Source organism: Convolutriloba macropyga, chromosome 4, assembly GCF_964194025.1.
Source record: "Convolutriloba macropyga chromosome 4, txConMacr16.3, whole genome shotgun sequence".
NCBI classification, from domain to species: Eukaryota; Metazoa; Xenacoelomorpha; order Acoela; family Convolutidae; genus Convolutriloba; species Convolutriloba macropyga.
Genome location: NC_134471.1, coordinates 15,085,590 through 15,113,502, shown reverse-complemented (window position 1 = coordinate 15,113,502; position 27,913 = coordinate 15,085,590). Strand labels below are relative to the sequence as shown.

Sequence of the window (27,913 nt, the reverse complement as noted above, 5' to 3'; positions counted from 1 at the left end):
ATCTAAAAATTTATGCGCGCAAATGTTTTGCGCACAACGAAAGCCATTAGTTTATTTTTCAGTTGTTTGGTTTTAATGCATTACTCTAAGTAAAATCTGTGTTATTTTTCGTCATATCCACTCTTGCCATTGTTTTTCATTTTTGTCAAATTTCCAACTTGAAAACTGTTATAATTTTCATTATATTCATTTCATTTTATTACAAATTTAGCATTTCATCAAAATTTACTCAAGGGTACTTGTATGAAGAGACTTATCCTTGTGAAGTGAAAAGTTGACGAAATTTATTTTGAGAAAATCTTAAATCTCCTTTCAAGAACAAAAACTCAAAAAGTTTCGATATAATCACAAATTGATTTTTTATCAGATGTTTGTCAAACACCCACTAAAATCTATTGTTCAAGACGTTTATAACTTGCCTAGAAAACCTAATTACAGATTCCAAAAGATCTTTCTGGTTCATATAACTTACCTTAATCCCTCTATATCAATGGCAGGCCTATCAAATTTAACGGAAAGAATAAACAGGACTTTTTTAGTTTCGTTAAAAGATCATCTGTTACTCTGGACACAAAACCATTGCAAGAAGATCAAAGCCAATGAAATTAAGTCAGTAACATTTCTGTTTGTAGAACATAGTGGTCTTCGGTTGTCTCACTTCTACCAGAATCAAATTCTGTCCTCATTATTGCTTCTTTCGCATAAATGGTCCTTAGATTTGTTTTAAAAAAGTGTTTTCAGAAACAATATGCAACACAAGTTTTTTGTCTTGAAAAAAAGTCTGTGTTTTGTATTTCAACGCATTTTTCTTGCTGTCGTCTTCCAAATTTATAACTAGGCTGCACAGTGAGGGGAATCTGTCGCCAAGAAGGTCGATAAAATAAACCAAAGGTTTTAAGTTGATGACGCAAGCGCCACTTTGTCACTCAGCTATTTCCCTCTTCCAATCTTGTAGGCTGTTTGTTTCATTTATATTGTCTCAAAAATAGTTAGTTCGAAATGACTAACAATTTCCTCCGTAATTCATCCTCAGATCCTGTTTGCACTTCATCACCGTAGCTCCGAATTCTTATTCTACTGCTGCTCGCAGCAATTCCTTCATCATCCGCTTCTCCAAACAGATCTCTTCTAAACGCCTCTCGATACACAGCAGCCGGAACCAATGTCAAATCCTTCAAAAATTTTACAGGATTGCAGAAATTCATCCAACAATGAACTGCCAACGCATATACTTGTATCATTCGGCTGCATCTGAGCACCTTGATGTCGCTTTCTCTGATCCAAAGTATAACTGGTTTCAATGAATTCCGCATTACTTCCCGCTTTCTCTCTGTTTAACAAATTGTAGCTGTGCTCATAAAAGAGTGGATTGTCAGAAAATCGTATATCAGTCTGATCTAGAGTTTTTGTCAGTGTCCATGCTTGCTTCAAAGGAGTTGAACGCCAATAATCTCTTGGTAAATCCCTAACGGCCTTCAACGCCCACCCACACAATTTTTTAGGCAACCACTTCATCGTCTCTCCTGCTGTCCATCCCAGCTTCTTGCTCTAGCTCAGGAAATGTTCACGCCAATCATTCCAGTTTTCGTATCCTGCTGAAGACGTTTTTGTATTCAGTTTTGGGGTGCACTCCGCAGTTAAACAACCAATAAAGGATACCGCATGCTCTGCGACAAACCAACAATCCACAAATCCACAGCAAAATGTAACAAGAAAAACAAAGCGCACCAAGGAGCGCCACTGCCGTCTTCTAAACTTTTAACTAGGCATCACAATGAAAGAAGTCTGTTGGCCAGAAGATCAATCAAAGAAAATAAACCAAAAGTTTTATATTGGCGAAGCAAGCGGCACTTTATTACTCTGCTAATTCCCCTCTTGCACTCTTGTACGCTACTGCAATTATATTGTCTCAAAAATCATTAATTCGAAAAGAGGACTGTAACTTCATTTCTACTCTTACATATAACAGAATTGAGGAAAAAGACTTGCACTTCAATGAAAAAACAGTCCTGAGAAACTTTATAATAGTAAAAGAATAATAATAAAAATAATAATACAAAATCCTTGAATAACTTGCCCAATGATCTTAACCAAATTAAATGCTCACAGTATCTCAACTGGTTTTGAACTTAAAACTTTCCAAGTTTAGTCTAACCAAACTAAGCTTTCCAGTTTCTCTAAGAATTAGCTTCTCAAGTTGTTTCGCAATGCAATTTTTTCAAACAAATCATGCCAATTTTTGTTCTGTCATTCAGCTACTACTAACCACCTTTCAACATTCACTTTATCTTAAGTAAACGGTCTTTGAAATTCTCTGTAAACAAACCCAATTCACTTCATCAAACACATTGAACATGTCATTTCAATCACTGTTTGCTTAGTGAATATTAAAACTTGCTTTTGAAATTTCTTATTACTGCATTTCTGCTATCAAAATCAGAAATTCTATTTAAAGTTTTCTTTGGATAAAAACCAGCAATTCTGTCATCTGGCAGGGGGGTCGGTAAGTTCGGCGTGGAGGTAAATTTTCTTAAACTATTAGATCAGTTTATCTCTTGTAAAACTCAATTCCTCCACTTCAAACCCAATTCCATTTCCCTTCAAAAAATCTAGTTCACTTCAAAATTTATGTTTGCTCTCTTTAAGATTTTGACTTTGGCCTGATGCACAATTTCAACTTGGCTAAGTAACCGAAAAATATTGACAGCTCAAGAGGTTTTTGTTCAGTCTTTTTGTTTGTTTAATATATATCACTCAACTCCTCTCAGTAGCACCTTCGAAACATTAACCCTTTATTGGAGAAAGCTCAACTGAAATACCTAACTTAACCCAAATAACCTGACTTAATCTAAGTTACTCTTATGTCATTTTTAACAAACTTTTATGAGTTGTACACCTGCACAGCTCAAAAGGTACGCAGAATTGCAAAAATTTTAGAAAACATAATGAATTAGAGTTGTTTTGTTCTCTTAAAATCTATTTTATCCTCTTCAGACAAATTCACACGAGCTCAAATTTTTTACAACAAGTGAGCAACTTTTAGAGTTTTTTTCTTAAATCATGTAGCAGGTCTTGTATAAGTTCTTGGATAGATTTTGAAAATCATTACCTGACCAAGGCTTAACGTAACTTGCCGCAAGATTTGGCTGAAGAAAGAATTTTTCTGTCAGAATGTGACGAGCTCAGCTTTCATCAAACAAATTTCCACAATCCTTTGTGAAAAAAATTGTGCCTATTACTCAGTAGCATATTTGTTCGGAAAAATTTGTTTTTGCTAAAAATGATCACTTGCAAATTGGAATTCGTTCACTTTTCTTACGCAGAAAGAACCCTATTTTCAATGCAGTACACTAATTTTCAAAAAACAACTCCAATTGACTGGTACAAACTGAACACTTAGGTACAGTCCTCAATTGTTTTACTTAAACCTTAATTGAAAAAAATTATCTGGTAACTCACTATTTGCTATACCGAAGTTATAGCAAATGCTATCTTGTAAACAACAATTGCATTCATAATTAGCAAAGATGTTGACGAATTTCAAAATTAATGCAATTATTTTCTTGCTTTCTTTGTTGCTCATAACAATCAAAGATGACCATAAAGAAGGATATAGCTCTTATATCTCGCAGCAGGTCAATTTTTGAACGGAACGAAATTGACACACCTGGCTTTAAAAAAATTCAGAAAGAGGGTGATAAACTACTGAAGGGAACATAAATGTCAGAATATTTCATCGTTACTTAACAGTAATGATTATTAATTGAAAGTTCACATTGTTCGCTTTTGTGCATATTTTCAATTATGCCAGATTGAAGAGGGCCTTTTACTTGTCCCTAGGCCATAAAAGTTGACAAAATTAACTTTCTTGCGGAACTGTACTACACTGTATTAAATTTCACCAATTACTTTCCCTTTAAAATATTTATTTTGAACAACTGATTTTGAATAAATCTCAGTTACTTTCTATCAGGTACTCTGAAAGAGAGTATTAACTTTAAGATCTTCACGTCCCGGTTGTGTTAGGATTGCATAAACAGAACAGAAACCAAGTTCAAATTTTTAAAAATAGTTTTAAGCGTTTCTCTAGTCATTTAGTTCCTTGCTCGTTGTATTTATTTTAAAAGTATTGAACTCAAAATGCAGAACACATGGGTGGGGCATTCCACATCAGCAGATTATAGAATAAAGCAATTATTGTGAAAAACAAATTATTTTGCGCATTATTGACCTCTTAAAAATTCTCACTTTTTTCACTATTTTATGACCCCGATAACTATTGTTTAAAAATTAGTCAAAGCGTATATAGTTTTCAAACTTCATTATATTACGATTAACTTTTGTTGTATAATGCAAAAGAATTCAAACCAGACGCTAAAAGATATTTAACATTGTACAGTCCTGCGTCAAAGACTAACTTTTTATACATACTTTGAAATTTTGAACGATCGTTATTGAGCTGAATTGGCTTTTAAAGGGCCAAATTAGAAACAACCAAGCAATGAAAATACATCTCTTTGATTTATTATTTGTACAAAAATCACCGCTTTTCATTTTTCTCGATTACAATTTAAATTCACTTGTTCAAAATTTTTATTTTCTTCTTGTATCAAAACTAGTTATTAGGTTTATTATTTATTAGCTTGTCATTGTTTTGATGGAGTTACGAATGACGCAATTTCTACTCTTCAGTAAGTTCAGAAGCCAAGTTTGGAGATTTACGGGGGTTTTGAGGTTTAAAATTTTGCAGTTTCGTTACTAATTTAGGACATTGCCGCTCATCAAAGCAACTTTGCTTAACTTGGCCAAATGCTCCGATATTTGCAGTTGGTTTTTACACAAAACAGTTCAACTTTTTATTCGAGCAGTCATCGAGTTTGGAAAAATTTTTATATCAGTTGAAGGGGATATCAGTTGAAGGGGCAGAAATAGCCCTCAAAAAAACAAAATTGTGTGAAAATGGTTAAAACAGTTTTTCATCTGAATGAGTAAGCAAAAAAATAATTTAATTCCTTGTAAAATTATAAATTTTCTCACAAAATTCCCTTGCAAATTTTCACCGAGTCGAAACTGAAGCATTCATCGTTAATGCTGTTATCATCTGATATTTTGAATTTTTATATGAAATGTACCGAAAGCAAATTTCATGTTTTTTCGAAGTGAGTATTTTTTGTAAATGTGCTAAAAAACGTACTAAAACTTAGTTACAAATGCGTACGCATTTGTAACAAAATGTAACCATGTTAAAAAAATTCATTTTCTGAAAATTCATCGCCAAAAAATAACATTCAAGGCATTAAGCACATTTCGTTCATAATTTCTACGCATTCAGCAGAATTCTTGCAAAATTATCCGCTTACATCCGCCCGGGTCGAGGTTTAGCGGTGAATTTTCGTAAGAAATGCGGTAAAATACTTTTTTTTCACCGCATTCTCCGCAATAACTGCATTTCTTACAAAAATTCACCGCATTCACCGCATTTCTCACAAAAATTCACCCAAAAACCTCCTCGACCCGGGCGCTGACAACCCGACCCGGGTCTCACTGTTTATTGTTTGCAGGTAGTGTTCTGATAGGGTGCACAATCTCCCTAGACTGTAGAACGGATGGAGACTGTTCTGTGACCCACTCTGGCAATTCTGGAGACAGATGCTGCGATGGATCATGTAAAGATTCCTGCTTCAAAATGACGCAAGTTCCCATCTCTCGCATTTTTCAGCTCTTTTTTTAGTGTCTAAAAGTAGATGGTTGAAGATGAAGAAGAAGAAGAATTAATTTATCCTTTGTATCATAAACACAAATTGACAGTCAGACAGGAAACAAATACAACTGATACTCGGAAAGGACAGGCAACGGGGCCCTACGGCCCTCACTACGCCTGACCTATTTTGAAATTATTTTTCTTTACTTTTTCTTAACTTCTTTATGATTATCTGACTCTTTTGATAATCTAAATTTCCAAATTTTCTCTTTATGTCTGTTGATACTGAAAGCAATTATTAGGACATCCTTATCGTCATCACTATCCAGTGATATCTATAATTTTGAATCAATTTCACTCGAATTTTGTGAGGCAGTAAGAAAATTTTATAAATAACGCTAGCGTTTCCGAGTAAATTTTCAAGGGAGTCAAAAAATAATCTATGGGAGTATCTCTTGGGAAAACAGCTCTACAAGACGACAATGACAGAGCTAAGAGTTAAATTTTGATGTCTTTGTTCAAAACCTGGATCGGACTTTCAAATATTTATTAACATATTGCACTTTATAGACAAACTTTTCACTATCTCCGAAGAATTGAAATGAGAAACTCAAAATATATAAAATATTGTGTTCTGATGCTATTATAACATTTATCGTAAAAAACAAGGCAATCGAAATTATTGATTTCCCAGGTTGAGGTTCCAAATTGAAGTGACCTCTGATCAGAACCAAGTCCAACGCACACGATGTGTTTCCAGACCAATATTACACGGTCTGGGATTTGGTTTGAGTGCACAATAGTTTGATCAGATGTCACTTCGGTCTAGGGACGGTGTAATCAGAGATCACTTCCGGATGGTAAGGGTTTGGTCACAGGTCATTTCCGTCTGGGTTGGTTTGATCAGAGGCGGATTCAGGCGCAAATTAGTTTGATCAGAGACTTTGAGCACAATTGGGTCTGATCAGAGACCACTTTAGGCGCATTTTTTTCTATCAATTTTTTGTTTTTTTTTTCTGAGAGATTTTGGTTTTGCCAAAACGCAGCAAAGAAGCAGCATTCTGTTCAGAGACATATCTAGAGTTCTGATGGCTTTGTTCTGAACCAAAAAGGTCCAGCTGACAGCAAATGCTCCTCCCCGTGGAAATTTCGATTAACTGAAGACCACGACGTTTCTTATGGAAAGCTGTCTAAATCCATCAATTCAGTCAGAAATATGCACTAATGTTATACTAAATAAATTTTTTTCTTAACAGTAGAGTTTCATTTTCATTAGCAGTACTTTTAAAACGTGCTTTTCCGTAGATGAATTTAACGAATTTCAAGTCTTGATCAGTACTTCTCCATTGAATTACAAGTCTTGAGTCAAGTCATGGCCACGACCTGACGAGTCTTGAATCAAGTCTCGACCAAGACTTGACAAGTCTTTCTTATTGAGAAGTTAATAAGCAAAGTTGAGTTTTATTAATTAATTTATTTTAGTATAATTAATTTATTTCAAAATTAGCAAATGTTGGTCATTTTTTCGCGAGAAATTTGTTATTCTGACAAAGGTATTCCTGAATTGAGCATATACCATCTTAATATGTCCCATATTTTAATCCCGAAAACCAAACATTTTTCATGGGGCTGAAAAAATTGGCCGTGATTGGTATCTTTGGGCAACATCTTTTTTTTCATTCTCTATTAAGTGAACTTTGCGGAAGTGCTCGCGTTGACCTTTGCTTCTTTTTCAACTTGGAGAGCTTTTTAGGCAAGCCACTGTGGGGGCCTTCTTCATTCATTAAGAAACGAATGCAAACCAACAATAAAAACTCTGCTCAAAAATTGACCCAAGACTTGTCGAGACTTAAGAATTGATTTAAGACGTGCCATGTCTAAGAAGTGGCATGATTCGAGCTCTGATACAGTACTTATCCAAGACTTTTACTTTAGCTGAATCAGTAATGATTAAGACTTGACGTTAAGTCCGGGTGATCAGAGGTTACTTCGACCTGCAAATGGTCTGATAAGAGGTCCCTTCCGGATGGTTATGGTCAGATCAGAGGTCATTGAGGTCATTTCCTTCTGGGATTGTCTGACCTGAGGCGGATTCAAGCGCAGATTAGTCTGATCAGAGAAGGTTTTGAGCGCATTTTGTTCTTTCGTTATTTCGTTTTTTTACTGAGAGATGTTGGAATTCCAGTAAGAAAAATCGATGATTATTGCATATTGACCCAATGTCTTCTTAGGACACTTGGGTGGACTCTGTTGGCGATAGGAATCTTCGTAGTGTGCAGTCCCTTTCTCATCATTGCCTTCATCTGCTGTATATCAGGGTGCTCTTCTTTCTGCTCAGACAAACAACAGTCTCATTCAGGTTCTAAATTTCAATTCGTATATAAGAGACGTCTTTTTTTCATTTCAAAAATATAAATTTCACGAATATAACCAAAGGTTAAAACATTACTGGCCGGAAATATTTTTTAAAATGTGCATTCCAACAATATCTGTTGCCTTTGCACTTTGAGTAACTCTTACTCAACGAAAAGCAAATTAACAAAAATTTCTCCTAAGGTAGATCAACTAAATTTAAAAAAAATCTGCGGGCTCCAGAATATGTAATTCAAACAAGACCTCAAAGTTTCACAAAAGAACCATTAAACATTTCCTAACAATCTTAATAATTTAAGACACTGTATTTCTAACTATACCTTATATTCTCGCTCTACCCAGGTTGAGGTGCAGACCCAAACTGCTTTATGATCAGACCCAATCGAGCGCACACTCATGTGTTCCCAGACCGAAATTACAGGGTCTGGACGGAAGCTCGAGCGCACTACAGTCTGGACATTGGTCTTGAGTTGGTCTGGTCAGAGGTCAATTTGGTCTGAAAAGTCTGATCATAGGCGTATTCGAGCGCACTTGAGTCTGATCATAAACGGTTCGAGCGCACTTGAGTCTGATCATAAACGGTTCGAGCGCAATTGGGTCTGATCAGAAGCGCATTCGAGCGCACTTGAGGCTGATCAGAAATGTTTTCGAGCGCAATTGGGTCTGATCAGGGACCATTTCGAGCGCTTATTTTTTTTCATTTCTTTTAACTTAGAGATGTTGGCTCAGCCAAGAGGTAACAATAAAGCAGCGTTCTGATCAGAGACTCATCTGAACTCCAATAGCTCTCATCAGAAAAAAGGAATCCAGCTGATAGCAAAGTCCGGTCCCCTTCAGAGGAAATTTTGTTTAACGAGACCACGATGTTATAACACACATTCGTCTCCCTAAATTTTAAAAACCTTATTACAAAATTTGCTTGTTTCCATTTCTTACGATCTGATATCCGTCCAGTCAACTCTGTCCAGTCAAAAATGCCAAACAAATTTGATATTTTCTACAGCAGTTTTTTCAGAAACTTTGATTTAAGTTTTGCAAGAGGTATATAGACAAACTTTTGTGGAAAAAAAAACAATTTGTGGTCTTTCAGAAGAAGACAAAGAGCCACAGCAATTTTGTCCAAAAACATAAATGTTTGGTTCGCTAAGCACAAACGTTAAATCTCTAAAACTGAAAAATAGCATGAGTTGTATCCGACGTTAAGTTTTATTGGCAAAATATTGCAAATCATTTTCTTTAACGATATTAAAAAAAAAACATATTTACTCTGATCAAATACTCAATAGAGTTGAATGATTTTCAATGCTATTTTGATCATCAGAAATATATTGACAATTTTTTGATTACATTAATAAAAACATGATAACAATGATCCCGCAAATTTCCTCAAAATCCGTCATTGGTAACTTTTGCACAAAAAATTGTTTACACACAAACTTCTGTTTTTGTACATTTTAAAAAAAATAGTTTGTCAAAAATGATACAGCTTGTGTTGCTCGGGCACTCATTTTAAATTCGACTATTAATCCTTAGCTTAAAATGAACCATTATATCAAAGTTTTATTGAGAATTAATTTTCTCGTAGTATCATTTATGAAGTTAATAATATTGTCAGGGAAATGCTGACGTTTTAGGTTTTGCCGAGTCAATTTGTTTTTCACTCTTCTGCTTAAGTGTTAGTTCTACCTCATATATCTAGTGTACTTTTAGTAGCATTCAACTCGCTTCCAAAGAAGTCTAATGTTTCATACCCAAAAAAAACTCGCTGTTTTAATTGAAGTCCATCGTAGCTTTTTTTTTACTTTTTGTTTTGTGAACTGTTTGATGAATTTTAGTGTTGAAATTGAAACTAATTTTGCTTTGACCTTTTCCTTCATGTTCAATATATTTGCTTGATAAAATTAATTCCAGCAGGTGAAAGTTGATATTTACCTAAGTGCTCAGAAAAGTCAAAGGAATCCGATTTATTTTATATGTGTTACAGCACTCTTATTTGCAGAGCATTTATATTTTATCTATTTGAATTGTAAATTTTAATTTTGCAGAAATGTTGTGGGCATTTTTGTAGTTACGTTAAGTAGATTCAGTATGACATAACTAAGACATCAAGAAAGAACTGCTAGTCATTAAAAACATTCAATTTCTTCTTGCACTCTTTTAACTTTTAGAAGGAACAATCGCAAATGTTGTTAGATGTGAATTTTGAAAACATATTAAAAATATAGATATTTAGAAGGTTTCAATTCTATTTTGGTGAACAAATTTATGTTAGCTTTGGAGAGGTGGTTTCTGCCAGCTCATAAAATTAAATACAATAGGTTTACACAGTTTTAGGTTTAACCCTTTTAAAAAATTATTAAATACGTTTATCCGAAAGATTATTGATTTTTTGCTAACAAAGTTTCAAAATTTAAGGGCTTTAATAAGAGCAGTTTAAATAGTGGAAAAGTAAACACTCGATGAGATAGGAAGTGTATAGTGATTTGGTCAGGTCACCGAACCAATTCTCATCAGGTCATGTTAATGATTGTTATATAATAGGTTAATACGCTTAAAACAAGGAAATTTCAACAAAAAACAGCAAAGTTCAGAGTATATACTTAATCACACTAAGGTACGGTCAAATCCAAAAAATACTTAACAAAACATTTCAGAATTGATAACAGAAATGCTAAAAAGTAAAAAATGCCTTCGGTTGATCAAATGACCAAATCTATAAAGCATCCAGCTTGAAAAATGGAATATAGGCATACTCCAGTGTATTTCTTGAAAATAATTCTTGTTGCATAATTGATTGCTTTTATGATCTAAAGGTCAGAGATATTGTTTTTAATAGTTGTAAGATTATTACCAGAGGTTTTTCTGTTTTCAAAATTTATTGGAGATTTTCTCTCCCTACTTTTAGATAACAACCCAATTTTGTTTAATTTCTTTAATTTAATGAACACCGAAGAAGATTTGCGACCTCAGAAGTACTTATATATGTATATATATATATATATATATATATATATATATATATATATATATATATATATAAATATATATATATATATATATATATATATACCATTCCAGGGCACTTTTATTCTGATACTTACATCATAAACGCAATCAAACATATAACAAAATTTATTTTTTTAATATAAACAATTGGAGTATCCCCATAATCATTTTTTCATGCTGTTTGTTTCTATAGATTTGTTAATTTGATAAACAAGAGATTTTTTACATTATCATCTCTGTGAATAATCCTGAAGCATTTTGTTACGGCAGCGTTCTGATCAGAGACTCATCTGAACTCCGATAGCTCTCATCAGAAAAAAGGAATCCAGCTGATAGCAAAGTCCGGTCCCCTTCAGAGGAAATTTTGTTTAACGAGACCACGATGTTATAACACACATTCGTCTCCCTAATTTTTAAAAACTTTATTACAAAATTTGCTTGTTTCCATTTCTTACGATCTGATATCCGTCCAGTCAACTCTGTCCAGTCAAAAATGCCAAACAGATTTGATATTTTCTACAGCAGTTTTTTCAGAAACTTTGATTTAAGTTTTGCAAGAGGTATATAGACAAACTTTTGTGGAAAAAAAACAATTTGAGGTCTTTCAGAAGAAGACAAAGAGCCACAGCAATTTTGTCCAAAAAACATAAATGTTTGGTTCGCTAAGCACAAACGTTAAATCTCTAAAACTGAAAAATAGCATGAGTTGTATCCAACGTTAAGTTTTATTGGCAGAATATTGCAAATCATTTTCTTTCACGATATTAAAAAAAACATATTTACTCTGATCAAATACTCAATAGAGTTGAATGATTTTCAATGCTATTTTGATCATCAGAAATATGTTGACAATTTTTTGATTACATTAATAAAAACATGATAACAATGATCCCGCAAATTTCCTCAAAATCCGTCATTGGTAACTTTTGCACAAAAAATTGTTTACACACAAACTCCTGTTTTTGTACATTTTAAGAAAATAGTTTGTCAAAAATCATACAGCTTGTGTTGCTCGGGCACTCATTTTAAATTCGACTATTAATCCTTAGCTTAAAATGAACCATTATATCAAAGTTTTATTGAGAATTAATTTTCTCGTAGTATCATTTATGAAGTTAATAATATTGTCAGGGAAATGCTGACGTTTTAGGTTTTGCCGAGTCAATTTGTTTTTCACTCTTCTGCTTAAGTGTTAATTCTACCTCATATATCTAGTGTACTTTTAGTAGCATTCAACTCGCTTCCAAAGAAGTCTAATGTTTCATACCCAAAAAAACTCGCTGTTTTAATTGAAGTCCATCGTAGCTTTTTTTACTTTTTGTTTTGTGAACTGTTTGATGAATTTTAGTGTTGAAATTGAAACTAATTTTGCTTTGACCTTTTCCTTCATGTTCAATATGTTTGCTTGATAAAATTAATTCCAGCAGGTGAAAGTTGATATTTACCTAAGTGCTCAGAAAAGTCAAAGGAATCCGATTTATTTTATATGTGTTACAGCACTCTTATTTAAAAAGAGCATTTATATTTTTTCTATTTGAATTGTAAATTCTAATTTTGCAGAAATTTTGTGGGCATTTTTGTAGTTACGTTAAGTAGATTCAGTATGACATAACTAAGACATCAAGAAAGAACTGCTAGTCATTAAAAACATTCAATTTTTTCTTGTACTCTTTTAACTTTTAGAAGGAACAATCGCAAATGTTGTTAGATGTGAATTTTGAAAACATATTAAAAGTTATAGATATTAAAAAGGTTTCAATTCTATTTTGGTGAACAAAACTATGTTAGCTTTGCAGAGGTGGTTTCTGCCAGCTCATAGAATTGAATACAATAGATTTACACAGTTTTAGGTTTAACCCTTTTAAAAAATTATTAAATACGTTTATCCGAAAGATTATTGATTTTTTGCTAACAAAGTTTCAAAATTTAAGGGCTTTAATAAGAGCAGTTTAAATAATGGAAAAGTAGACACTCGATGAGATAGGAAGTGTATAGTGATTTGGTCAGGTCACCGAACCAATTCTCATCAGGTCATGTTAATGATTGTTATATAATAGGTTAATACGCTTAAAACAAGGAAATTTCAACAAAAAAACAGCAAAGTTCAGAGTATATACTTAATCACACTAAGGTACGGTCAAATCCAAAAAATACTTAACAAAACATTTCAGAATTGATAACAGAAATGCTAAAAAGTAAAAAATGCCTTCGGTTGATCAAATGACCAAATCTTTAAAGCATCCAGCTTGAAAAATGGAATATAGGCATACTCCAGTGTATTTCTTGAAAATAATTCTTGTTGCATAATTGATTGCTTTTATGATCTAAAGGTCAGAGATATTTTTTTTAATAGTTGTAAGATTATTACCAGAGGTTTTTCTGTTTTCAAAATTTATTAGAGATTTTCTCTCCCTACTTTTAGATAACAACTCAATTTTGTTTAATTTCTTTAATTTAATGAACACCGAAGAAGATTTGCGACCTCAGAAGTACTTATATATATATATATATATATATATATATATATATATATATATATATACATATATATATATATATATATATAACATTCCAGGGCACTTTTATTCTGATACTTACATCATAAACGCAATCAAACATATAACAAAATTTGTTTTTTTAATATAAACAATTGGAGTATCCCCATATTCATTTTTTCATGCTGTTTGTTTCTATAGATTTGTTAATTTGATTAACAAGAGATTTTTTACTTTATCATCTCTGTGAATAATCCTGAAGCATTCTGTTACGGTATTTTTGTGGTTTGACCATACCTTAAAGCGATTAAGTTTTTTACTCTAAAATTCGCTGTTTTCTTGAAATTTCATTTTTTTAGCATAGTAAGGTATTATATAACTATTTTTCTCATGCTTAAGACGAATTAGGTTTGCTGGTCTGTCTTAATCACTATATACTGCCTATCTGATAGTGTTGGCCTGTTCACTATTAAAACTGTCTATTATTAAAACGGCTAAAATGAGAAATTTTGTTTACTTCTGATAACAAGACAATTTTGTTTAGTTTCCGTAATTGAAAGCAAAACCAGGACAATTTGCTAGCTTATAGATATACCATTACAGATCTTTCTTACTCTGGCTATTATATCATAAAAGCAATCAAATATGCAGCAACAAAACCTATTTTGTTTTTTTTAAAAAAAAACCAATGTAGTAACCCCATATTAATTTTTTCAAGCTGCCTTTTTAATGATGTGTTAATTTGATTATTTTTTGAATTTTTTTTATATTTAATGTTTCTGTTATTAATGCTGCTACGGCATTTTTTTTGTTTGACCGTAGCTTACAGTCATTGAGTATTTATTCTAAAATTCGCTACGTTTTCTTGGTTTAACTTTCATATTTTTTTAGCTTACTAAAGTTTTAACAATCCTCATCACGTCCTAATGAAAATTGGTTCGATGGCTTTTCCTAATCACTATGCACTGCCTATCTGATAAAGCGCTGATTTGCTCAATGTTAAAACTGTCTATTATTAAAGCTGCTAAATTGTGAAAATTTGTTTAGTTTTAGATAACAAATCAATTTTGTTTAATTTCATTAATTTAGTGAATACCGAAGAAGATTTGCGACCTCAGAAATACTAATAAATATACCATTCCAGGGCAATTTTTTTCCAATCCTTACATCATAAACGCAATCAAACAAATAACAAAATAATTTTTTTTAATATAAACAATTGGAGTAACCCCATATTCATTTTTTCAAGCTGTTTGTTTCCATAGATTTGTTAATTTGATTAACAAAAGATTTTTTTACTTTATCATCTCTGTGAATAATCCTGAAGCATTCTGTTACGGTTTTTTTGTGGTTTGACCATACCTTAAAGCGATTAAGTTTTTTACTCTAAAATTCGCTGTTTTCATGAAATTTCATTGTTCAATATATTTGCTTGATAAAATTAATCCCAGCAGGTGAAAGTTGGTATTTACCTAAGTGCTCAGAAAAGTCAAAGGAATCCGATTTATTTTATATGTGTTACAGCACTCTTATTTGCAGAGCATTTATATTTTTTCTATTTGAATTGTAAATTTTAATTTTGCAGAAATGTTGTAGGCATTTTTGTAGTTACGTTAAGTAGATTCAGTATGACATAACTAAGACATCAAGAAAGAACTGCTAGTCATTAAAAACATTCAATTTCTTCTTGCACTCTTTTAACTTTTAGAAGGAACAATCGCAAATGTTGTTAGATGTGAATTTTGAAAACATATTAAAAATATAGATATTAAGAAGGTTTCAATTCTATTTTGGTGAACAAAATTATGTTAGCTTTGGAGAGGTGGTTTCTGCCAGCTCATAAAATTAAATACAATAGGTTTACACAGTTTTAGGTTTAACCCTTTTAAAAAATTATTAAATACGTTTATCCGAAAGATTATTGATTTTTTGCTAACAAAGTTTCAAAATTTAAGGGCTTTAATAAGAGCAGTTTAAATAGTGGAAAAGTAAACACTCGATGAGATAGGAAGTGTATAGTGATTTGGTCAGGTCACCGAACCATTTCTCATCAGGTCATGTTAATGATTGTTATCTAATAGGTTAATACGCTTAAAACAAGGAAATTTCAACAAAAAAACAGCAACGTTCAGAGTATATACTTAATCACACTAAGGTACGGTCAAATCCAAAAAATACTTAACAAAACATTTCAGAATTGATAACAGAAATGCTAAAAAGTAAAAAATGCCTTCGGTTGATCAAATGACCAAATCTATAAAGCATCCAGCTTAAAAAATGGAATATAGGCATACTCCAGTGTATTTCTTGAAAATAATTCTTGTTGCATAATTGATTGCTTTTATGATCTAAAGGTCAGAGATATTGTTTTTAATAGTTGTAAGATTATTACCAGAGGTTTTTCTGTTTTCAAAATTTATTGGAGATTTTCTCTCCCTACTTTTAGATAACAACTCAATTTTGTTTAATTTCTTTAATTTAATGAACACCGAAGAAGATTTGCGACCTCAGAAGTACTTATATATGTATATGTATATATATATATATATATATATATATATATATATATATATATATACCATTCCAGGGCACTTTTATTCTGATACTTACATCATAAACGCAATCAAACATATAACAAAATTTATTTTTTTTAATATAAACAATTGGAGTATCCCCATAATCATTTTTTCATGCTGTTTGTTTCTATAGATTTGTTAATTTGATAAACAAGAGATTTTTTACATTATCATCTCTGTGAATAATTCTGAAGCATTTTGTTACGGCAGCGTTCTGATCAGAGACTCATCTGAATTCCGATAGCTCTCATCAGAAAAAAGGAATCCAGCTGATAGCAAAGTCCGGTCCCCTTCAGAGGAAATTTTGTTTAACGAGACCACGATGTTATAACACACATTCGTCTCCCTAATTTTTAAAAACTTTATTACAAAATTTGCTTGTTTCCATTTCTTACGATCTGATATCCGTCCAGTCAACTCTGTCCAGTCAAAAATGCCAAACAGATTTGATATTTTCTACAGCAGTTTTTTCAGAAACTTTGATTTAAGTTTTGCAAGAGGTATATAGACAAACTTTTGTGGAAAAAAAACAATTTGAGGTCTTTCAGAAGAAGACAAAGAGCCACAGCAATTTTGTCCAAAAAACATAAATGTTTGGTTCGCTAAGCACAAACGTTAAATCTCTAAAACTGAAAAATAGCATGAGTTGTATCCAACGTTAAGTTTTATTGGCAGAATATTGCAAATCATTTTCTTTCACGATATTAAAAAAAAACATATTTACTCTGATCAAATACTCAATAGAGTTGAATGATTTTCAATGCTATTTTGATCATCAGAAATATGTTGACAATTTTTTGATTACATTAATAAAAACATGATAACAATGATCCCGCAAATTTCCTCAAAATCCGTCATTCGTAACTTTTGCACAAAAAATTGTTTACACACAAACTCCTGTTTTTGTACATTTTAAGAAAATAGTTTGTCAAAAATCATACAGCTTGTGTTGCTCGGGCACTCATTTTAAATTCGACTATTAATCCTTAACTTAAAATGAACCATTATATCAAAGTTTTATTGAGAATTAATTTTCTCGTAGTATCATTTATGAAGTTAATAATATTGTCAGGGAAATGCTGACTTTTTAGGTTTTGCCGAGTCAATTTGTTTTTCACTCTTCTGCTTAAGTGTTAGTTCTACCTCATATATCTAGTGTACTTTTAGTAGCATTCAACTCGCTTCCAAAGAAGTCTAATGTTTCATACCCAAAAAAAAACTCGCTGTTTTAATTGAAGTCCATCGTAGCTTTTTTTTACTTTTTGTTTTGTGAACTGTTTGATGAATTTTAGTGTTGAAATTGAAACTAATTTTGCTTTGACCTTTTCCTTCATGTTCAATATATTTGCTTGATAAAATTAATTCCAGCAGGTGAAAGTTGATATTTACCTAAGTGCTCAGAAAAGTCAAAGGAATCCGATTTATTTTATATGTGTTACAGCACTCTTATTTGCAGAGCATTTATATTTTTTCTATTTGAATTGTAAATTCTAATTTTGCAGAAATTTTGTGGGCATTTTTGTAGTTACGTTAAGTAGATTCAGTATGACATAACTAAGACATCAAGAAAGAACTGCTAGTCATTAAAAACATTCAATTTTTTCTTGTACTCTTTTAACTTTTAGAAGGAACAATCGCAAATGTTGTTAGATGTGAATTTTGAAAACATATTAAAAGTTATAGATATTAAAAAGGTTTCAATTCTATTTTGGTGAACAAAACTATGTTAGCTTTGCAGAGGTGGTTTCTGCCAGCTCATAGAATTAAATACAATAGATTTACACAGTTTTAGGTTTAACCCTTTTAAAAAATTATTAAATACGTTTATCCGAAAGATTATTGATTTTTTGCTAACAAAGTTTCAAAATTTAAGGGCTTTAATAAGAGCAGTTTAAATAGTGGAAAAGTAAACACTCGATGAGATAGGAAGTGTATAGTGATTTGGTCAGGTCACCGAACCAATTCTCATCAGGTCATGTTAATGATTGTTATATAATAGGTTAATACGCTTAAAACAAGGAAATTTCAACAAAAAAAACAGCAAAGTTCAGAGTATATACTTAATCACACTAAGGTACGGTCAAATCCAAAAAATACTTAACAAAACATTTCAGAATTGATTACAGAAATGCTAAAAAGTAAAAAATGCCTTCGGTTGATCAAATGACCAAATCTATAAAGCATCCAGCTTGAAAAATGGAATATAGGCATACTCCAGTGTATTTCTTGAAAATAATTCTTGTTGCATAATTGATTGCTTTTATGATCTAAAGGTCAGAGATATTTTTTTAATAGTTGTAAGATTATTACCAGAGGTTTTTCTGTTTTCAAAATTTATTAGAGATTTTCTCTCCCTACTTTTAGATAACAACTCAATTTTGTTTAATTTCTTTAATTTAATGAACACCGAAGAAGATTTGCGACCTCAGAAGTACTTATATATATATATATATATATATATATATATATATATATATATATATATATATATAACATTCCAGGGCACTTTTATTCTGATACTTACATCATAAACGCAATCAAACATATAACAAAATTTGTTTTTTTAATATAAACAATTGGAGTATCCCCATATTCATTTTCTCATGCTGTTTGTTTCTATAGATTTGTTAATTTGATAAACAAGAGATTTTTTACTTTATCATCTCTGTGAATAATCCTGAAGCATTCTGTTACGGTATTTTTGTGGTTTGACCATACCTTAAAGCGATTAATTTTTTTTACTCTAAAATTCGCTGTTTTCCTGAAATTTCATTTTTTTTAGCATAGTAAGGTATTATATAACTATTTTTCTCATGCTTAAGACGAATTGGGTTTGCTGGTCTGTCTTAATCACTATATACTGCCTATCTGATAGTGTTGGCCTGTTCACTATTAAAACTGTCTATTATTAAAACGGCTAAAATGAGAAATTTTGTTTACTTCTGATAACAAGACAATTTTGTTTAGTTTCCGTAATTGAAAGCAAAACCAGGACAATTTGCTAGCTTATAGATATACCATTACAGATCTTTCTTACTCTGGCTATTATATCATAAAAGCAATCAAATATGCAGCAACAAAACCTATTTTGTTTTTTTAAAAAAAAAACCAATGTAGTAACCCCATATTAATTTTTTCAAGCTGCCTTTTTAATGATGTGTTAATTTGATTATTTTTTGAATTTTTTTATTTTTAATGTTTCTGTTATTAATGCTGCTACGGCATTTTTTTGTTTGACCGTAGCTTACAGTCATTGAGTATTTATTCTAAAATTCGCTACGTTTTCTTGGTTTAACTTTCATATTTTTTTAGCTTACTAAAGTTTTAACAATCCTCATCACGTCCTAATGAAAATTGGTTCGATGGCTTTTCCTAATCACTATGCACTGCCTATCTGATAAAGCGCTGATTTGCTCAATGTTAAAACTGTCTATTATTAAAGCTGCTAAATTGTGAAAATTTGTTTAGTTTTAGATAACAAATCAATTTTGTTTAATTTCATTAATTTAGTGAATACCGAAGAAGATTTGCGACCTCAGAAATACTAATAAATATACCATTCCAGGGCAATTTTTTTCCAGTCCTTACATCATAAACGCAATCAAACAAATAACAAAATAATTTTTTTTAATATAAACAATTGGAGTATCCCCATATTCATTTTTTCAAGCTGTTTGTTTCCATAGATTTGTTAATTTGATTAACAAGAGATTTTTTTACTTTATCATCTCTGTGAATAATCCTGAAGCATTCTGTTACGGTTTTTTTGTGGTTTGACCATACCTTAAAGCGATTAAGTTTTTTACTCTAAAATTCGCTGTTTTCATGAAATTTCATTGTTTTTAGCATAGTAAGGTATTATATAACTACTTTTCTCATGCTTAAGACGAATTAGGTTTGCTGGTCTGTCTTAATCACTATATACTGCCTATCTGATAGTGTTGGCTTGTTCACTATTAAAACTGTCTATTATTAAAACGGCTAAATTGACAAATTTTGTTTACTTTTATATAAAAAGACAATTTTGTTTAATTTCCGTAATTGAAAGCAAAACGAGGATAATTTGCTAGCCTATAGATATACCACTACAGATCTTTCTTACTCTGGCTATTGTATCATAAAAGCAATCAAATATGCAGCAACAAAACTTACTTTGTTTTTTTTAAACCAATGTAGTAACCCCATATTCATTTTTTCAAGCTCCCTTTTTAAAGATGTGTTAATTTGTCTATATTTGAAGCTTTTTCATTTTAAGTGTTTCTATTATTAAGGCTGCTACGGCATTTTTTTGTTTGACCGTAGCTTACAGTCATTGAGTATTTATTCTAAAATTCGCTACGTTTTCTTGCTTTAACTTTCATATATTTTTTAGCTTACTAAAGTTTTAACAATTCTCATCACGTCCTAATGAGAATTGGGTTGATGGCTTTTCCTAATCACTATGCACTGCCTATCTGATAAAGCGCTGATTCGCTCAATGTTAAAACTGTCTATTATTAAAGCAGCTAAATTGTGAAAATTTGTTTAGTTTTAGATAACAACTCAATTTTGTTTAATTTCCTTAATTTAACGAACACCGAAGAAGATCTGCGACCGCAGAATTACTTATAGATATACCATTCCAGGGCACTTTTATTCTGATACTTACATCATAAACGCAATCAAACATATAACAAAATTTAATTTTTTAATATAAACAATTGGAGTATCCCCATATTCATTTTTTCATGCTGTTTGTTTCTATAGATTTGTTAATTTTGATTAATAAGAGATTTTTTTACTTTATCATCTCTGTAAATAATCCTGAAGCATTCTGTTACGGTATTTTTGTGGTTTGACCATACCTTAAAGCGATTAAGTTTTTTACTCTAAAATTCGCTGTTTTCTTGAAATTTCATTGTTTTTAGCATAGTAAGTTATTATATAACTACTTTTCTCATGCTTAAGACGAATTAGGTTTGCTGGTCTGTTTTAATCACTATATACTGCCTATCTGATAGTGTTGGCTTGTTCACTATTAAAACTGTCCATTATTAAAACGGCTAAATTGACAAATTCTCTTTACTTTTATATTACAAGACAATTTTGTTTAATTTTCGTAATTGAAAGCAAAACGAGGACAATTTGCTAGCCTATAGATATACCACTACAGATCTTTTTTACTCTGGCTATTATATCATAAAAGCAATCAAATATGCAGCCACAAAACTTACTTTGTTGTTTTTTAAACCAATGTAGTAACCCCATATTCATTTTTTCAAGCTCCCTTTTTAAAGATGTGTTAATTTGACTATTTTTGAAGCTTTTTCATTTTTAGTGTTTCTGTTATTAATGCTGCTAGGGCATTTTTTTGTTTGACCGTAGCTTACAGTCATTGAGTATTTATTCTAAAATTCGCTACGTTTTCTTGGTTTAACTTTCGTATTTTTTTTAGCTTACTAAAGTTTTAACAATCCTCATCACGTCCTAATGAGAATTGGTTCGATGGTTTTTCCTAATCTCTATTCACTGCCTATCTGATAAAGCGCTGATTCGCTCAATGTTAAAACTCTTTATTATTAAAGCTGCTAAATTGTGAAAATTTGTTTAGTTTTAGATAAAAACAAAATTTTGTTTAATTTTCATAAATTAATGTACACCTAAACTGAGTTTTTTGCTCAGATTCACTTATGGAAATACCACTCCAGAGCACTTTTGCTCTAAATACCAGGAGATCATAAGATCACATAAGATATGAACTCTGACGCGTTTAAACTTCAGGTGCACTCATGTGATCGTTAAAAAGTTCACGAAAGACTCAAACTGTGGGCGTGATAAAACAATCATTTGCTCTCTTCTATATGACATACTTGATCATACGAGACTTCATTAGCAACTCAAAACGACACCGCTTTTCATTCAATGATAGCTGCGAACGTTTGCAACTTAATCAACAAACCAAAAACTCCGCATTGAGTTCAAATAACTTTGAACTCTTAATAATAGTCAAAAAACTTCAAACCAGAAATGAAGAGCGTCTGTGAAGGTTCTCAAAATGTTTGCGCGATTATTCATCCTTAAGTTAAATTCAACTGCATATAATTACAGTGCTGCGCTCGAATATCAGTTAACTAGGGTAATCAGCTTGCTTCACAGACCCTTGTTGGTGGAATAGAATTTAAATTCTTCAGCTTTCTGTTTCAAAAGATAATTTTTCATCTGGTTTTTGAAAATTGGCATTGAATATGTCGAATAAAACTTGGAGTTTTCATTTCTTTGCTTAAATACAATAATGTACAACAAAAAAATTTCCCTATTTGCCACTTTTTGATCAGTTCATATTTAAATCGCGCGGAATTATTTATTTTCACCGCGTTCACTGTAGCGGTGAATTATTTTTTTCACGGCTAGATGCGGTGAAAAAATAATTCATCGAATTAAGCGGTGAAAAAAATAAATAATTCACCGCTACCGAGAACGCGGTGAAAAAAAATAATTCGCCGCATTTCACCGCATTTCTGACGAAAATTCACCGCCAAACCTCGTCCTGGGTTGCCTTTATAATTTTTTTCAGCGGAACAATTTTGGAAAGGATCTGATTGATTTGACTTCTATGGAAACTAATAACTGATAACTTTGATACTGATAACTGTGTCGTTTGAACATGGTTTATGGATTTAAAATACCAGAAACCGATTGCAGATTTAACCAAGTTTATGGTAGTTTTGTTTTTATTTGTTTACAGGTGGAGGTGGTCTTGAATCAAGCGAAGCAATGAGTGGAAGCCAAACTGCCATAATAAACATGCAAGAGACACAATTGGGGGGAAGTGGTCATTATCTCAGTATGTACATTTCTTCACCTACTTTAGACGATTTTGGCACATTTGGTTTTTTTTGTTCCGGCTAAAGAAAGAAAGAAAGACAGAAAGAATAAATTTCTCCTTTATCACAGAAATTATCAACAATTTAATAAATTACATAATACATTAAATAATTCATAATATATATCAATTAAAATTATTTACATATCAAAGGTATCTCGGAGAGGACAGGTAAACGGGGCTATTAAGCCCACCTATGTGTAACGGGGCTATTGGGCCAAGATTTGAAGCAGAATTTGTCATGTCCTGGCCGAGCCTTGCATTTCGGTTTGCAAGCCTTTGGCAGGACTTGTACAAGACAAGTTATTATAATTTTTGCGAAGTTCCGAGTTCAATATAATTCTTGTTCAGATGCGGATGACGTAATGATCAGCACCAGCAGTCTCAATCGGCAACTCCAACCCCCACCCTACTCCAGAAGGGGTTACAGGTCACCTCCTCCCCCTTCAGAACCGAACAATTCGACTGCCCAAAACTCATCTTCACGTCAGTCTCAGGGTCAAACCAGGTCATCTCGAGGTCAAGCTGTCAACCTCAACCGCGACCCGACGAGTTCAGACCCGCCACCATACCCCGGTGCACTTGTGATTGGTGCTACAGTCAGGCCATCTAATACTTCATAAACATAATCGGAATTTTAGATTATTGCAATGCTAAATAATTTCTAGCAATTGTTTGCCACCTTGTTACTTTAAATTTTACGGGTCTGTTTCCTTTGACGCAAAATAAACTGCCATTCCATGAGGATAGGTCACGTGACTCTGATGAGGTCACTACGAAAGTATAGCATTCATTGAGAACCGCGTTGCCCTAGTCCATAAATCACCACTTTTAAAGGTAAGAAAATCGTCGGTATGTTCGGTTCTGGTTCGACAAGAACGACGAAAGCCCTTGCAATTATCTGTGTTTTTCGTATTGTCGGTATGATCGGTTTTGAAACCTAAGAAACCATTGGTGTATTCGGTTTCAAACCACAGGAAATCACTAGAAAACTTATTTATATACTTTTTTTTCATGATCAAATCAAGACCAGGTGAGTGTGATTTCGTGTCGTTGAACAAAAACCGAACGTTCCTGTCGTTTTTATACTGAACATACAGTATTACAGAACATAATGTTGCAGGCTTGTCTTTGTACAATGTTGGATTTCAAATTTGCAAGTTCGTATTTCAAGCAAGGATACGTAAACCCTGCTAAAATTACCTCAAAATTCGTAATCGAATCTCGAACCGCAACGCTTTTCTCGATTAATGCCAGATTGTCTTAGAGATTTTAACAGTCACGTAACTTTTACAATATAAACAACAATATAAACAACAACAATGCGATTAGAAGGTAATTACAATAACATCAACTTTTATATTCCAGCTAGCAAAAGGAAACAGGTCCGCCAAAAAAAATTGAATAATTTGCGTTGAATTGTTCGAGTTTTGCTCATAACACTACGGGTTTAAATTTCTCCACATTAGAGCTTTAATTTGAACGCCAAGTTCTCATTTACTGTTACGGTGCTAGTGTGATCTTAGCTATTTTTGAAACACTCTGTAGAAAATTTATTTTTAATCGAAATTCTGTGAACGTTTTTGTTAGCCACTCCAGTCGTAACCGGACGGTTATCTTGTAATAATTTACAAGATTCCTGCATGATAAGCGTCCGGATCATGCATCTTTAATGATAAACGTTATTCGCAAGAATCTTGTCAGATCTTGAAAAAGAGTTGGTCTGGGGAAAGCAGCCTGATTGTGAAAAACAGTTGATTTCAATTAAACCATTGAGACATTCTGATAGCCTACGTGTGACAGACTTGGGGTGGGGGGAATTAGTACCATTGGAAGTTGGGTGTCGTGTCTTTTCGCCTCTCTTTTAACCACTTAAGCATACACATGTATAAATATTCCGCCATCATTTAGCACAACTGTAGCTTAACCGCTATCTAATTTCACCCTGAGTTTTTAGAAGTAAAAATTTTCCGTTCCTAAAAAATTCACACCTGAGTACTTAAAAACTCTGTCATACTCACAACTAATTTTGAATTGGTTTCATCTAAAGTCTGTCCCAAGTTAAAATAATCGAACGTTCGAAACCCAACCCCCCCCCCCAAAAAAAAAACATAGCAGGACAAGTCCTGAAATACAATTCAAAGAACTGAATGAAAAACTCAGACGTACTCTACCTGACCAGCAGATCAATTGAACAATGCCAGTCAGATCACAAACGAAATCATCTCAAAAATTGAGAAACTAAAAGAATCAAAACTAAACAAAAATATACTCATTGCTAAAACTCTTCAAGCTTTTAAACCTAAGGCAAAACTTTTTCCCTTTAAAAATATTCCGAAAACATTTTCAAGACCAATTTTTGTTTCTGAAATCGGTCCAGTATTATATCTGCAAGACCTGGAAAAAATTCATTGGCCCTTGAAGATCGATTAACTCGAAAATGAACAAAATTTAGAAAGAAAGAAATCAGTTGCAAATTATAAGAACATAATGCTGAAACTCGTGATATAAATATCTTCAGATTCGCTTCTGTGTCTCTAGAGACTATCCAGTTAACCAATTACGAGCTTTCAAAAACTCATTGGCGCATAGATCGATAGACATTAATTTTTTGAAAAAATTTCAAACTTCAAAAAATAGAAATTCGTTCTATTAAAATGTTGAAAGCCATTCAATTGTCCCCTAGCATCTATTTAAAAACATACTAACAAACCCTGGATGAGGTTACTTGGCTACAGAGGCAAGAAAAAATAAATAAAATACGAATGTTTCGAAAAAACTTGAAAAAAAATTGCAAATTTTATCAAAAAAATTTCAAAAGTCAAATAGTTAAATTGCTAAAAACAAATCCATTGGGACTAAAAACCATGCAGCAACTTTTTATCAGAACGTGGAATATGCTTTCTCGCACTTAAGAATGGACGAATATCAACAACTGACAAAAACTTTAGGAAGCCTTAAAAAATTGCAGATTTTATCAAAAAAATTCTAAAAATCGAGACATAGAATTGTTAAAAACCATTCCCTGGTTACTGAAAACAATGCAGTGCCCTATTAACAAACCTCAAAGGAAATTGCTTGGTCCCTGAAGCTGGAAAAACTGAAAAAAATGAGGAAAATTATCAAAAACCTGAACAAAATTCAAATTTTCTCAAAAAAAATTGCTAAAAATTGTGATATTCAAAAATTGAAACCCTATTCCAAAACAACTAAAAACTTTTTGATAATTTTTTATCTAAACACTGATGAGGTTTTCTGGCCCTTGGGACTCAAACAACTTGAATAATGACAATGAATGTTAAAAAATATAAAAAAAATTTTCATCAAAAATTGCTAAAATTCATGATGGCAAAAACATGAAAACCATTCCATTACCACTAGAAACTATGCAGTAACGTCTCATCAAACCCTTTATCAGACCCTAGAGGAGGTTTCTTGACACCTAGGGCTCAAAAAACTCGATAAATGACAAAATTTTTCGAAAAACCTGAAAAAAAATTGCAAAAATTAGTATCATTTTGCGTGTTTGCGTTTGTAGTACCAAAACATATAGCTCATAAATTGCTCAAAACAAGAAGTTTTGTCTCGCAAAAGGCCTTCATCAACTTTGAAAAAAACTTCAACCGAAAACTAATAAAACAAAAAATTACAAAAAACATGAAAAACTGTACCATTTTGAGCCCAAAAACTCCTAAAAATGACCGTTTAACTTCCTAAAAATGACCGTTTAACCCTATAAGCACTTGAAGGACTACTAAAGCCCAATTTCGGCCTCTAATGAAACTTAATGCCCGCTGGGTTTTACCTGTTTATCCCGTATTGAAAGATCAAATTCATTGAGAAATGTGTGAACACATCCTAAAAAAACACAACGCACCAATACAATTCAAATTCTTTGAATTGTAAAAAAACATGCAAATGAGCAACAGGGTTTTTTTTTGGAAACGTTGATTTTTAAAACTTTTTGCTTTACAAATTCTTACCGTGAAATTCTGAAATTTACAGCTACGGACTGTCCGATACAGTTGCAAAAAGCCAATGTCTCAAGAATTTTGTTGAACGAGACAAACAACAGTGAACTAGGAGACAACGGTTGTTAGTCCCAGCAACCTTGTAATATAGAAATTACGCAAGAGTTAAAGAGAGTCCAATAATAGTTAAGCAACAAGAGGACTGAAATCTATTTCTCCCTCCTAGAAGGCTAATCTTCTAGCCTCTACTATGTCAGAAGCAAAAATTTCCTTGAAAATTGCATTGATTGTTTTTGTTTGCAACATTTAGATGCATGTTAGCACAGCTGTACCATCTTTTTCGGTTTGTCCAGATCAATTTTTTTTCTCACAGGCGCGCATTTTTTTAGGTTTGAATTTTCCTGTATAACTGTTTTCGTCACTCAATGATACAGACTACCGCACCTGATACTGAAAAATTCACCACCAAACTTGCTTATCGATATATTTATCATCCATCAGTAGTGGATAAAACGAGGAAACCAACCACTAGTAAAATTTGACCCTTTCTCCTAACGCTAATCGCGCATGTCGAATCGGGCCAAAACTTACTGCTTGTTGGTTTCCTTGTTTTATCCACTACTACATATTACTTTTATATTCACTCAAAATCTATCATTTCTTGTCTCACCTAGTGCAATCCACTAGTATAGAGTTAAGCTGGTAATTGCCGTTATCAGACGGATAGTTCGGGTTCTATCAGTGAATCTGCTACGCAGATCCCCACCGACTCCGGTAGACGTATCCCAGATACTAGTGTAACTAGAGAGACCGTGTAAAAAGCACGTAAACAAACTTGCGAAAAAACTTGAACATAAAAAGAAAAGTTGAATAAAAATCGAAAAAAATTTTTAAAAAAAATTTCATATCCTCCTAATCAATATTTAATC

General features: G+C 32.3%; 1 protein-coding gene across 1 annotated transcript; it reads left to right on the top strand.

Annotated features, from left to right (window-relative positions):
• The first annotated feature begins 4,413 nt into the window (after positions 1-4,413).
• LOC142338275 (uncharacterized) lies at positions 4,414-23,738 on the top strand. Its single transcript, XM_075387953.1, has 5 exons — positions 4,414-4,691; positions 5,562-5,691; positions 7,933-8,060; positions 22,876-22,974; positions 23,365-23,738. The coding sequence occupies exons 1-5, from the start codon at positions 4,658-4,660 to the stop codon at positions 23,634-23,636; spliced, it is 663 nt and encodes a 220-aa protein (XP_075244068.1). The 5' UTR covers positions 4,414-4,657; the 3' UTR covers positions 23,637-23,738.
• The last annotated feature ends 4,175 nt before the right edge of the window (positions 23,739-27,913 follow it).

What these genes read in the sequence shown, in the direction of transcription:
- LOC142338275 (XM_075387953.1), top strand. Translation starts at nt 4,658, where the DNA reads ATGGAGTTACGAATGACGCAATTTCTACTCTTCA. An exon ending in GACGCAATTTCTACTCTTCA is followed by an intron (nt 4,692 to 5,561) that starts GTAAGTTCAGAA and finishes TATTGTTTGCAG; the next exon opens with GTAGTGTTCTGATAGGGTGC. An exon ending in GGGAAGTGGTCATTATCTCA is followed by an intron (nt 22,975 to 23,364) that starts GTATGTACATTT and finishes ATTCTTGTTCAG; the next exon opens with ATGCGGATGACGTAATGATC.